Source organism: Homarus americanus, unplaced genomic scaffold (assembly GCF_018991925.1).
Source record: "Homarus americanus isolate GMGI-L3 unplaced genomic scaffold, GMGI_Hamer_2.0 scaffold11150, whole genome shotgun sequence".
Classification (NCBI taxonomy): domain Eukaryota; kingdom Metazoa; phylum Arthropoda; class Malacostraca; order Decapoda; family Nephropidae; genus Homarus; species Homarus americanus.
In genome coordinates this window covers 485,829-498,328 of record NW_024720555.1, presented here as the reverse complement: position 1 = coordinate 498,328, position 12,500 = coordinate 485,829, and the positions used below count along the sequence as shown (strand labels likewise).

Below are 12,500 nucleotides of genomic sequence, written 5' to 3'. Positions count from 1 at the left end.
TAATAAGCGTGGAGAGGAGGTCATCCAGGTGCCAGTCATCCCACTCCCTCACGCTCTCTGCTACAATGCTCAGCTTCCTTCTGTCAACAACAACAACAACACCTGGTTAGCTTATCTTACACTTATGACCCCTATAAACACACCTGGTCACGTTACCTTACACATATGGCCCCTATAATTTACACCAAAACATCACCTTATGACCCCTATAAACACACCTGGTCACGTTACCTTACACATATGGCCCCTATAAATACATCTGGTCAGCTTATCTTACACATATGACTCTGTAAGCACACCTGGTCAGGTAATAGGTAGTAGGCAGCTATCAAACAGGGAGGTACTACCGCCTGGGAAGATATTGGAAGCATAATGTGTTGTCTAATGGTAGACCCTGCTGCCATATGTGACCAAGTCCCAGGTTGATGATCTGACTTTCTACCTCCTTTACACTCGTTGCAGGGTCTCAATTATTTCTCTTACTATTGACAACACAACATACATATAGCGTTTATCATTTGTTATCTTTTTTTTTATTTCTTTATGGTTATTATTATTATTATTATTATTATTATTATTATTATTATTATTATTATTATTATTATTATTACTTTTCGCCCCCCAGGCCCCGATGTGGGTCAGTGACCTGTGCCCGGGTGGGCTAATCCCATAAAAAAAGGCGCTCTAAACATACCTGTTCACCTTACCTTACACATATCGCCCCTATAAACACACCTGGTCAGCTTATCTTACACATATGACCCCTCTAAACACACCTGGTCGGCATATTTTACACATATATGACTCTCTAAACATACCTGGTCACACCACCTTACACATATTAACACACCTGGCCACCGTCCAAATCCCAGGTGAGACTACAGTTTAATTAACTCCCCCAAAATTCTACGAAAATGACAGAAAAAATGTGAATAATTACGAGGTATTTTTTTCCTCTTTCTATATAAAAAAATTGAACTGAACGAACATTAATGGATCTTTTTCTCTACTTTCGTTCACTATTTTTAGTTTAAATTGTTTTATTCTCCAACTAAAAGTAAAAATCTTGAAAAAATATGAAACAGGTTTGGTTTGGTTAGGTTTGGTTTAATTTGGTTTGGTTAGGTTAAGTTTAATTTGGTTTGGTTAGGTTTGGTTTGGTTTAATTTGGTTTAATTTGGTTTGGTTAGGTTAAGTTTAATTTGGTTTGGTTTGGTTTAATTTGGTTTTGTTACGTTTGGTTAGGTTTGGTTTGGTTAAGTTAAGGTTACGTTTCGTTAGGTTAGGTTAGGTTAGGTTAGGTTAAAATAGTCTAAAAAAATATTAAATGAAAACTTTAGCTCTCTTGTTCATGGAAGTTCAAACAATACTGGCCAAACTACTTCACCGTGGGCCATGTTGGGTCAGGGTACTCTGTTAAAGTCTCTCTGTCGCTACCAATAATTCCTCTTCCTCCGCCTCTCTCTCTCTCTCTCTCTCTCTCTCTCTCTCTCTCTCTCTCTCTCTCTCTCTCTCTCTCTCTCTCTCTCTCCTCTGCTCCCGATTATCCGTGTGTATCCCGTCTGATTATCCGTGTGTGTATTTGCTGATTATCGATATGTGTGTGTGTGTGTGTGTATGTGTGTGTATGTGTGTGTGTTTGTGTGTGTACTTTCTGATTATCCGTGTGTGTACCTGTCAGGAAAGAGAGAAAGAGAGAGATGTCCTAAGCAGACAGGCAGACAGACAGCCAGATAGACAGACAGACAGGCAGACAGACAGCCAGACAGACAGACAGACAGACAGACACCCTCCTCTTGACCTCACTACCACCACCAACAAACCTCTCACCTAACAAACCAATTAAGGTCATTTATCAGCTATTAGCACGCCTCCATCAACACCTGAGGACCACACCTGAGTAGTACCTGCTAATCACTTGGAAATTACCTGTCTGGTGCAGAGGGTTGTGTGATTATAATTTTCCACAGGTTGAACTCATAGTATATATACCTGTGTGTGTGTGTGTGTGTGTGTGTGTGTGTGTGTGTGTGTGTGACTGAATGGAAATAAAAATGTGTTCAAGTAATTAGGATTACCCAGGTTAAGTTAGGTTAGGTCCAGGTCCAGGTCAGGTTAGGTCAAGTTAGTTTAGGTTAGGATTGGGGTTAGGTCAGGTCAGGTTAGGTCAAGTTAGTTTAGGTTAGGTTGGGATTTAGGTCAGGTCAGTTTGGGTCCAAGTTAGTTTGAGTTGGGTTAGGTTAGGTCCAGGTCAGGTTAGGTCCAAGTTAGTTTAGGTTAGGTTGATTGGGTTAGGTCAGGTCAGGTTAGGTCAAGTTAGTTTAGGTTAGGTTAGGTCAGGTCAGGTTAGGTCAAGTTAGTTTAGGTTAGGTTAGGTCAGGTCAGGTTAGGTCAAGTTAGTTTAGGTTAGGTTAGGTTAGGGTCACATCACCTACTTCATAATAAACAAAACACGTTACGGTCTTGATGAAACTCACCTGAGAGCCTTCCACTCAAGGTCACCTGTCCTCAGCAGCATGTCGAGGGCGAGCAGGAGGTTGTCAGCCTGGAGGAGGAGACGAGTGTTGGTTACGGCTCATGGTGGAGGGTGAGGTGGTGGAGGGTGAGGTGGTGGGGGTGCGGTGGTGGAGGGTGAGGAGGTGGTGGAGGGTGAGGTGTGGTGGAGGTGAGGTGGTGGAGGTGAGGTGGTGGAGGTGAGGTGGTGGAGGGTGAGGTGGTGGAGGGTGAGGTGGGTGGAGGAGGGTGAATTGGTGAGAGTGCGGTGGTGGAGGTGAGGTGAGGGTGGAGGCGAGGTGTGGAGGGTGTGAGGTGGTGGAGGCGAGGTGGTGGAGGGGTGTGAGGGTGGTGGAGGGCAGGTGGTGGAGGGCGAGGTGGTGGAGGCGAGGGTGAGATTGGAGGGCAGTGGTGGAGGGTGAGGTGGTGGAGGGTGAGGTGGTGGGGATTGCGGTGGTGGTGATCGACAAGAAGATAAACGACCCACATAGGTATTGGGGTATACTGTGTTGGTAGGAAGGGAGGTAAAACAACATTTATATATACATACACACATACATACATACACACACATATACATACATCATACATACATACAAGTGGATTGTCACACACACACACCCACCCACACACCCACACCCACACACATACACACACACAGACACATACACACACACACACGCACACACAGACAGACACACACACACACACACACACACACACACACACACACACACACTATAATATATTAATTATCATTCATCCAGGTTAAGGTTCAAATGGTCCTTAAAACACTATTGCAGATCGACTAAACTGTTTTCCGGGTCAGTTCAATATAATGACATTCACCAACTCTCTCTCTCTCTCTCTCTCTCTCTCTCTCTCTCTCTCTCTCTCTCTCTCTCTCTCTCTCTCTCTCTCTCTCTCTCTCTCCATGACTCCCACGTTAAGAGGTTCATCTTCACACCGGCGGGGCTTCCTCTCTCTCAAGGAACAATTAAGTGGACACTAAGACGCTTTACTTTCGCCTTAATTACATACCTGATGGTGTTATGAGGCTTCCTACGTTTATATTAGCTTCCCCTAGGGCTACCTGTGTGATCTGGGGCTACCTGTGTGATCTGGGGCTACCTGTGTGATCTGGGGCTACGTGTGTGACCTGGGGCTACCTGTGTGATCTGAGGCTACCTGTGTGAGCCTGGGGCTACCTGTGATCTGGGAGCTACCTGTGTGATCTGGGGGCTACCTGTGTGATCTGGGGCTACCTGTGTGATCTGGGGCTACCTGCTGTGTGACCTGGGGCTACCTGTGTGTGACCTGGGGCTACCTGTGTGACCTGGGGCTACCTGTGTGATCTGGGGCTACCTGTGTGTGATCTGGGGGCTACCTATGTGATCTGGGCTACCTGTGTGATCTGGGGCTACCTGTGTGATCTGGGGCTACCTGTGTGATCTGGGCCTAGTTGTGTGACCTGGGGCTATCTGTGTGATCTGGGGCTACCTGGGCCTATAAGGTGTTGTAGAAATTGATGTATCACACACACACACACACACACACACACACACACACACACACATGAAATTATGTGCATACTCAAACACGACACAGAAATGTGTACGTTGAAATGTATATATAGCATACGTATATACGTATGCATTTATATACATATATATTGATGTATTTACACGCATACATTGATAAGGTGAAAGACACAAGTGTGGAGAGAGAGAGAGAGAGAGAGTATACTCACAGGGATAGTGATGAAGGTCCAGACAGCCTCTGTAAGGTTCTGTAGACTGAGAGGCTGGTTGGGGTCAGGGGGGTCTCTGGCTGGGGTCAGGAGGGGTTTGGAGTCATCATCATCCTGGGGTCGTGACCTGAACCCCCCAGGACCACCCTCCCGACGCCTCGACCACCCCACCGAGGTCTTCCTTGCGACAGTGACAGGCGCCGAGGGGGACCTTGTCATCCTGGTGTAGGAGCTGACTCTCTCCTGCACCGTCGACCCCATCTCTCTATTAGGACTCCCTCCTCTGCTGCTGGCCTCTATGGACGTACCTCTCTCCCACCCACGCCCTTCTGAGGCCCCACCAGGACGCCCAACACTTCTGCCGCCGTCTTCCACGCCCGCGCCCATACCAGGGACGCGGGCGGCGTTGAAGGGGCACGCCATCACCCTTAGACTCGATCACATGGTCCCTCTCCCAGCTCACCTCTGAGGATGGTCCATCTCACCCCGTAAACGGGTCATGATTATCGGGTGTTTCAGGTCCAGAGGGATAAAAGGGACACTAAACACAGGTCTTTACAGGTCCTTACTGACTAGTGACCTGGCAGATCAACAACGTAACCCGTAGAATAGTTAGAGACCAGGATATTAGATACCCAAGTTTTCTAAGAGGCGGTGGCTTAGCAGTATACCTGAACAAGTTACACCAGAAATATGATAACAATAACACCTTATATATTATCGTGTATTAAGAGTTTTCTAATGATGGTTCAGTTGTGGGCGTCAAGTTTATCCCCTTTCTAGTAGACTCAGTTATGGTATCAAGTGTACAACGTTATGTATAAGTCAGCGACACAGAGCAACACAATGTTCACTACTAGACTCTGATTTAAGGTCTCGAGTTCACAAGTGTCTTTTTTAAGAGGTTGTGACTTACAGTATCAAGCTTAAACGTTTTCTAACAAGCTAGGACTCGAGGATATGAGCCTTATAAAGCTTTCTAACAGCTTGAGACTTATGGTCGACAAGTGAGTTTTGCGATCAAATGATTTTTCCACTGTAAGGTCACATGAGGTTAATAAACTGTGTGTGTGTGTGTGTGTGTGTGTGTGTGTGTGTGTGTGTGTGTGTGTGTGTGTGTGTGTGTGTGTGTGTGTGTGTGTGAAGCCTCAGGTAATGTCCGGGTCACCTTCACTGTCACATGGGCAGTTCACGACGACGAAACACCAACTTTGTGTAGCAAGTTTGGATACAGGTTCCCGCGTTCGCTGTGAAGCCGCGTTAGCTGTGAAGCCAAGTTAGCTGTGGAGGCGAGTTCACTGTGGAGGCGAGTTAGCTGTGAATTGGTGCCCGGAGTTAATTGTGAACTGGTGCTCGGAGTTAACTGTGAACTAACTGGTATAGCTCGAGAGGACGTTTCTTTTGACTAAGACGATAGAGCCAGCCGGTCTGATACACCTGTGTTCGAGAGGTCCAGGCCGCCAGGTGTGACCCAGGGAGAGGCCGCCAGGTGTGACCCAGGGAGAGGCCGCCAGGTGTGACCCAGGGAGAGGCCGCCAGGTGTGACCCAGGGAGAGGCCGCCAGGTGTGACCCAGGGAGAGGCCGCCAGGTGTGACCCAGGTAGAGGTCGCCAGGTGGGATCCAGGGAGAGGCCAGAGGTTTGTTTACATCCACTAACACTCAAACGGTCACTTCACCAACTTGATCTGGAAAGAAAAAAATATATATTGTATTTTTTTTTAAATTGAAATATTTAACAAATCTATTTTTAACGAAGTATACCTGTTTAATTACCTGATTGAGTGACCAGTTAACTAGGTGACTAACTAACGAATTAATTGATTAGCAAGCTACTTAATCAATTAAATACATACATACATACATATATATTCAGGCGTATCTAAGAAGAAACCCAAAAATAATTTACTCATGTTAGAGAAAATTTATAAACACAGACATTTAGAAACGAATAAAAAGTAGGAGAGAAACGGAAGAGAAGGGATGGAAAATGAAATACAGTAAACAAAAATAAGATAAAGGAGAAGAGAGACAAGTGAGCATCATTTGTTTATACTCGCGACAGTCCCACTCCTCCTCAGCTTGGTGTTGAAGCCTTTTAGTTACGTCTGCTTTTAAAGAATAAGAAGATCAGAACTTATTACCCCGATGTTCTTTTGTTATAAGACGTGTTTGCATAAGTTACTAGAATCCTTAAGGAGATCAGAACCTATTACCCCGAAGTTCTTTTGTTAAATATTAAGAATTAACGAAGTGGAGTATTTTTTTTTACAGTATTTAAGGTGAATAAGCTTTTAGACAATTAACAGTGACCATAAATCAGCTTAAGGTAACTGTTGACTGGAGACGAGAGCTTGTTAAAGGTTGTGTTGTGGTGTGTTGTGTTGTGTTGTAGTGTTGTGTTGTATTGTGGTGTGTTGTAATGTGTTGAATTGTGTTGTGTTGTGTTGTGTTGTACTGTGTTGTGGTGTGTTGTAGTGTGTTGTAATGTTGTGTTGTGTTGTGGTGTGTTGTTGTGTGTTGTAATGTTGTGTTGTACTGTGTTGTGGTGTGTTGTAGTGTGTTGTAATGTTGTGTTGTGTTGTGGTGTGTTGTGTTGTGCTGTGTTGTACTGTGTTGTGTTGTGGTGTGGTGCATTGTGTTGTGTTGTGTTTGTGTTGTGTTGTACTGTGTTGTGTTGCGTTGTGTTGTGTTGTAAGGAGTAAGCTTATTAAACTCCTACTCATATTCACCAATTCCTTTCCTCATCAATACTATAAGACCAGGAAGGGGGTGTAGTTGTTTACGGTGGAGTTGGTTTGTTTATGTCGTGTTTGTTTGTTTGTTTAGGGCTATCCGGTGTGTTTAATTGTGGGAGGGTGGGTGGGTATTTGTTTGGTTGTAGAATTTGTTTATACTGTAGTTTTTAGACATAATATGACATAGACACAGACACACGACACACACACACACCACACACACCTACCCACACACACCACACCCATCTAATTTTCTATTAAGTGTCAAAGCCCCTCTCCCCCTCTCCACCCCCCTCTCTAATTAATTTACCAAGACAAAAGAAAAACCGTACATATTTTTTGGTGTAATTTGGCCAAAAGTTTACAAAAAATATAACAAGAACAAAGACGAGAAAATCCTGGAAACTCATTAATGGTGATGAATATTAATTTATAGTTCAATAGTGAGTATTTTATATCTGTCAAATGACCTTATTAATTGTTTGTGTGTGTGTGTGTGTGTGTGTGTGTGTGTGTGTGTGTGTGTGTGTAAAACAGACACCGCGAACCCCAAACATTACGGTGTGTTGTGTAAACTGTTTGTACCTGTCTGATAAATTGTTTGTATTAACCCCTACTACAGGTACACACACACACACACGCACACACACACACACACACTCACACACACTCACGCGTGTAATTTATAGTATTCATTGTTGTATTATTGGTCAAACGCACAATTTAAGTCATCGTCCTGTAAGGGTTAAGTCATCGTCCTCAAGGGGTTAAGTCATCGTCATCAAGGGGTTAAGTCATCGTCATCAAGGGGTTAAGTCATCGTCATCAAGGGGTTAAGTCATCGTCCTCAAGGGGTTAAGTCATCGTCCTCAAGGGGTTAAGTCATCGTCCTCAAGGGGTTAAGTCATCGTCATCAAAGGGTTAAGTCATCGTCATCAAAGGGTTAAGTCATCGTCATCAAAGGGTTAAGTCATCGTCATCAAGGGGTTAAGTCATCGTCATCAAAGGGTTAAAGTCATCGTCATCAAAGGGTTAAGTCATCGTCATCAGGGGGTTAATCATCGTCCTCAAGGGGTTAAGTCATCGTCCTCAGGGGTTAAGTCATACGTCATCAAGGTTAAGTCGTCGTCGTAAAGGGTTAAGTCATGCGCATCAAAGGGTTAAGTCATCGTCCTCAGGGGTTAAGTCATCGTCATCAAAGGGTTAAGTCATCGTCATCAAGGGTTAAGTCATCGTCCTCAGGGGTTAAGTCATCGTCATCAAAGGGTTAAGTCATCGTCATCAAAGGTTAAGTCATCGTCCTCAAGGGGTTAAGTCATCGTCCTCAAAGTTCGTCATCGTCATCAAAGTCATCGTCATCAAAGGGGTTAAGTCCATGTCATCAAAGGGTTGCCAAGTCATCGTCCTCAAGGGTTAAGTCATCGCCATCAAAGGTTGATCATCGTCATCAAAGGGTTAAATTCATCGTCAACAAGGTTAAGTCATCGTCATCAAGGGTTAAGTCATCGTCCTCAAGGGGTTCGTCATCGTCATCAAAGGGTTAGTCATCATATCAAGGGTTAAGTCATCGTCATCAAAGGGTTAAGTCATCGTCCTCAAGGGGGTTAAGTCATCGTCATCAAGGGTTAAGTCATCGTCAATAAGGGTTAAGTCATCGTCCTCAAGGGGATTTAAGTCATCGTCATCGAACAGTCATTCGTCAACAAAGGGTTAGTCATCGTCATCAAAGGGGTTAAGTCATCGTCAGCAAAGGGTTGATCATCGTACTCGGGGTTAAGTCATCGTCATCAAAGGGTTAAGTCATCGTCAACAAAGGGTTAAGTCATCGTACTCAAGGGTTAAGTCATCGTCATCAAAGGGTTAAGTCATCGTCATCAAAGGGTTAAGTCATCGTCATCAAAGGGTTAAGTCATCGCCATCAAAGGGTTAAGTCATCGTCATCAAAGGGTTAAGTCATCGTCATCAAAGGGTAAAAAACAACAGAAAACAAGACACAAAAATAATTTCAACTAAACACCTGATATTTTTTTTTCATTAAGTTACGCAGCTCACCTGAGGCCCTGTGCTGATGGTTTGATACATCAGGGGGAAAATGAGTTGAGTTAAGGGATTATTTTAGTATTGTATTGTATAAGTTAGTATTGTATTGTATAAGTTAGTATTGTATTGTATAAGTTAGCATTGTATTGTATATTTTAGGACTGTATATCGTGTGTATATTTCGGTTCAGGAATAACAAGGGGAGGAGAGTTACTATGTTGTGTGTATATTGTTTACAGTTTGTGGTTCATCTGTTGTTGTTGTTTACTGTTTTTGTTTGTTGTTGTTTGCTGACGTTTGTGGGGTTTTTAGTTGGTGATTGGTCATTAATTTATTGAGTTAGTTTGTTTATTTTTATGTGTGTGTGTGTGTGTGTGTGTGTGATAAAGAAAGAGGTCGATATACATAGAGATACAGAGAGAGAGAGAGAGAGAGAGAGAGAGAGAGAGAGAGAGAGAGAGAGAGAGAGAGAGACACACACACTGGGGCCGCCGACTATGACAATAAATATTAGAACTGGTCGATGGTCGCCACTTGTATGGCACCGGCCCTCTTGACCTCTGACCTACTACTTCTTCTATTGACCTGTTCTATTGTTCTATTGACCTGTTCTATTGTTCTATTGACCTGTTCTATTGTTCTATTGACCTGTTCTATTGTTCTATTGACCCGTTTTATTGTTCTATTGACTTGTTCTATTGTTCTATTGACTTGTTCTATTGACCTGTTCTATTGTTCTATTGACCTGTTCTATTGTTCTATTGACCTGTTCTATTGTTCTATTGGCCTGTTCTATTGTTCTATTGACACCTATTGTTCTATTGACCTGTTCTATTGTTCCTGTGGCCCTGTTCTATTGTTCTGATGACTTGTTCTGGCTTGTTCTATTGACCTGTTCTATTGTTCTATTGACCTCTTCTATTGTTCTATTGACATGTTCTATTGTTCTATTGACCTGTTCTATTGTTCTGTTGACTTGTTCTATTGTTCTATTGACCTGTTCTATTGTTCTGTTGACTTGTTCTATTGTTCTATTGACTTGTTCTATTGTTCTATTGACCTGTTTTATTGTTCTATTGTTCTATTGACCACTTGTATTGTTCTATTGACCCGTTTTATTGTTCTATTGACCTGTTCTATTGTTCTATTGACCTGTTCTATTGTTCTATTGACCCGTTTTATTGTTCTATTGACCTGTTCTATTGTTCTATTGACCTGTTCTATTGTTCTATTGACCTGTTCTATTGTTCTGTTGACCCGTTTTATTGTTCTATTGACTTGTTCTATTGTTCTATTGACTTGTTCTATTGTTCTATTGACCTGTTCTATTGTTCTATTGACTTGTTCTATTGTTCATTGACCTGTTCTATTGTTCTATTGACTTGTTCTATTGTTCTATTGACTTGTTCTATTGTTCTATTGACTTGTTCTATTGTTCTATTGACTTGTTCTATTGTTCTATTGGACCTGTTCTATTGTTCTATTGACTTGTTCTATTGTTCTATTGACTTGTTCTATTGTTCATTGACCTGTTCTATTGTTCTATCGACTTGTTCCATTGTTCTGTTGACTTGTTCTATTGACTTGTTCTATTGTTCTATTGACCTGTTCTCTTAACCTTCCACCTATCATGACTCAAGAAGGCTTATATCGTCAACTGTTAATTAAATTCGACTGTTCATTGTGTGTGTGTGTGTGTGTGTGTGTGTGGCGAGGGGGGGCAGTACAACACAGACACAGACACAGACACATCACTACACAGACACATCACTACACAGACACAGAGAGACACTTGGGATGTATCGTAGGTTAAGTGTTGGTAATGAAGTGACCATCTGGCGGCGATCTCTAGTTAATTACGAGAATTACGCTGATGTGATGCTAACCCAACCAGCCCAACCCAACCTAACCCAGCCCAACCCACCAACCCAGCCCAACCCAACCTAACCCAGCCCAACCTAACCCAACCCAGCCCAACCCAACCTAACCCAGCCCAACCCAACCCAACCAGCCCAACCCAACCTAACCCAGCCCAACCCAACCCAACCCAGCCCAACCCAACCTAACCAGCCCAACCCAACCCAACCCAGCCCAACCCAACCTAACCCAGCCCAACCCAACCTAACTCCAGCCCAACCCAACCTAACCCAGCCCAACCCAACCTAACCCAGCCCAACCCAACCCAGCCCAACCCAACCCAACCCAGCCCAACCCAACCCAACCCAGCCCAACCTAACCCAACCTAACCTAACCTAACCTAACCTAACCTAACCCAGCTCCAACCCAACCTAACCCAGCCGCCCAACCCAACCTCCCAACCCAGCCCAACCCAACTCCAACTCCAACCTAACCTAACCCAACCTAACCTAACCTAACTCCAACCCAACCCAACCTAACCCAGCCTAACCCAATCCCAACTCCAGCCCAACCCAACCTAACTCCAGCCCAACCCAACCCAACCCAGCCCAACCCAACCTAACCCAGCTCAACCCAACCTAACTCCAGTAACCCACCCATCCGTGCCATTCCACCTACCACTCATTCTAACCCACTCAATCTCATCTATTCTATCCAACTCCAACTCTATTCTAAACTCCATTCAACCTTCCAACCTAACTCCAATCCTACAGAATATCGTTTGTTGTTTACCTGTACGATTGTTTCTGAAGACAGTTCCTGGTGGAGAGAGAGAGAGAGAGAGGAGAGAGAGAGAGAGAGGCTTCCGTTGTTGAGTCATTTCTTGAGAAGTGTGTCACTAGGCGAAAGATGGAGGCTCTCTCTCTCTCTCTCTCTGTCACCCATCTTCACTTCCGTTCACCTCCTTCTCTCCCATCTCACCGTGTACCCACCATCTATCGACCATTCGTTAATTGGGTGGTAGTGTCGGCGTGGTGGGAGCTAGTTCATTACCTTCATCTGCTATAACCGACCTGGGGGGTGGGGGGGTTGCAGGATAGGTGCTTGTTTAGGTAGATCGGTTGGTGGGTAGATGATTGGATGATTGGATGGATGGATGGATGATAGTGGTTGGTTGATAGATAGATAGTTAGATAGGTTAGGTTAGTTTAGGTTATGTTAGGTTAGGTTTGGTTAGGTTAGGTTAGGTTAGGTTAGGTTTGGTTAGGTTAGGTTTGGTTAGGTTAGGTTAGCGTTAGGTTAGGTTTGGTTAGGTTAGTTAGGTTATTAGCGTTAGGTGGGCAGAATGATTGAGTCACCTGCTGACCCTTGGCCTTTAACAACATGCAGTTCATTTATATATTTATGTTCATATTAACTCTGACCTTTTCCATACTCATGTTAATTGAAATTCTTAACAAGTTCATAGCTCATTGACCTTCTGTTGACCTTTGGGTGTAGAGGAATTAATATAATACCGGGTCTGTTAAGGTCACTATGGCTTGATCTCTGACCTTAGTGAAGTGACCCTCGCAATTCATGACCTGTTGACCTCTTGACCTCATGACCCCAGAGATATGACGTC

The 12,500-nt window shown here is 43.8% G+C and overlaps 1 protein-coding gene across 1 annotated transcript in view; it reads right to left on the bottom strand.

Moving 5' to 3' along the window:
* Positions 1 to 12,500, bottom strand: part of LOC121860639 (head-specific guanylate cyclase-like) — a 48,202-nt gene that overhangs the window by 19,138 nt on the left and 16,564 nt on the right. Inside the window, 3 exon segments of the mRNA XM_042357907.1 lie at positions 1 to 80; positions 2,478 to 2,545; positions 4,244 to 5,929. The exon segment at positions 1 to 80 is cut by the window's left edge and continues 9 nt beyond it. Of these exon segments, the coding sequence (XP_042213841.1) occupies positions 1 to 80; positions 2,478 to 2,545; positions 4,244 to 4,666 (571 nt within the window). The 5' untranslated portion in view covers positions 4,667 to 5,929.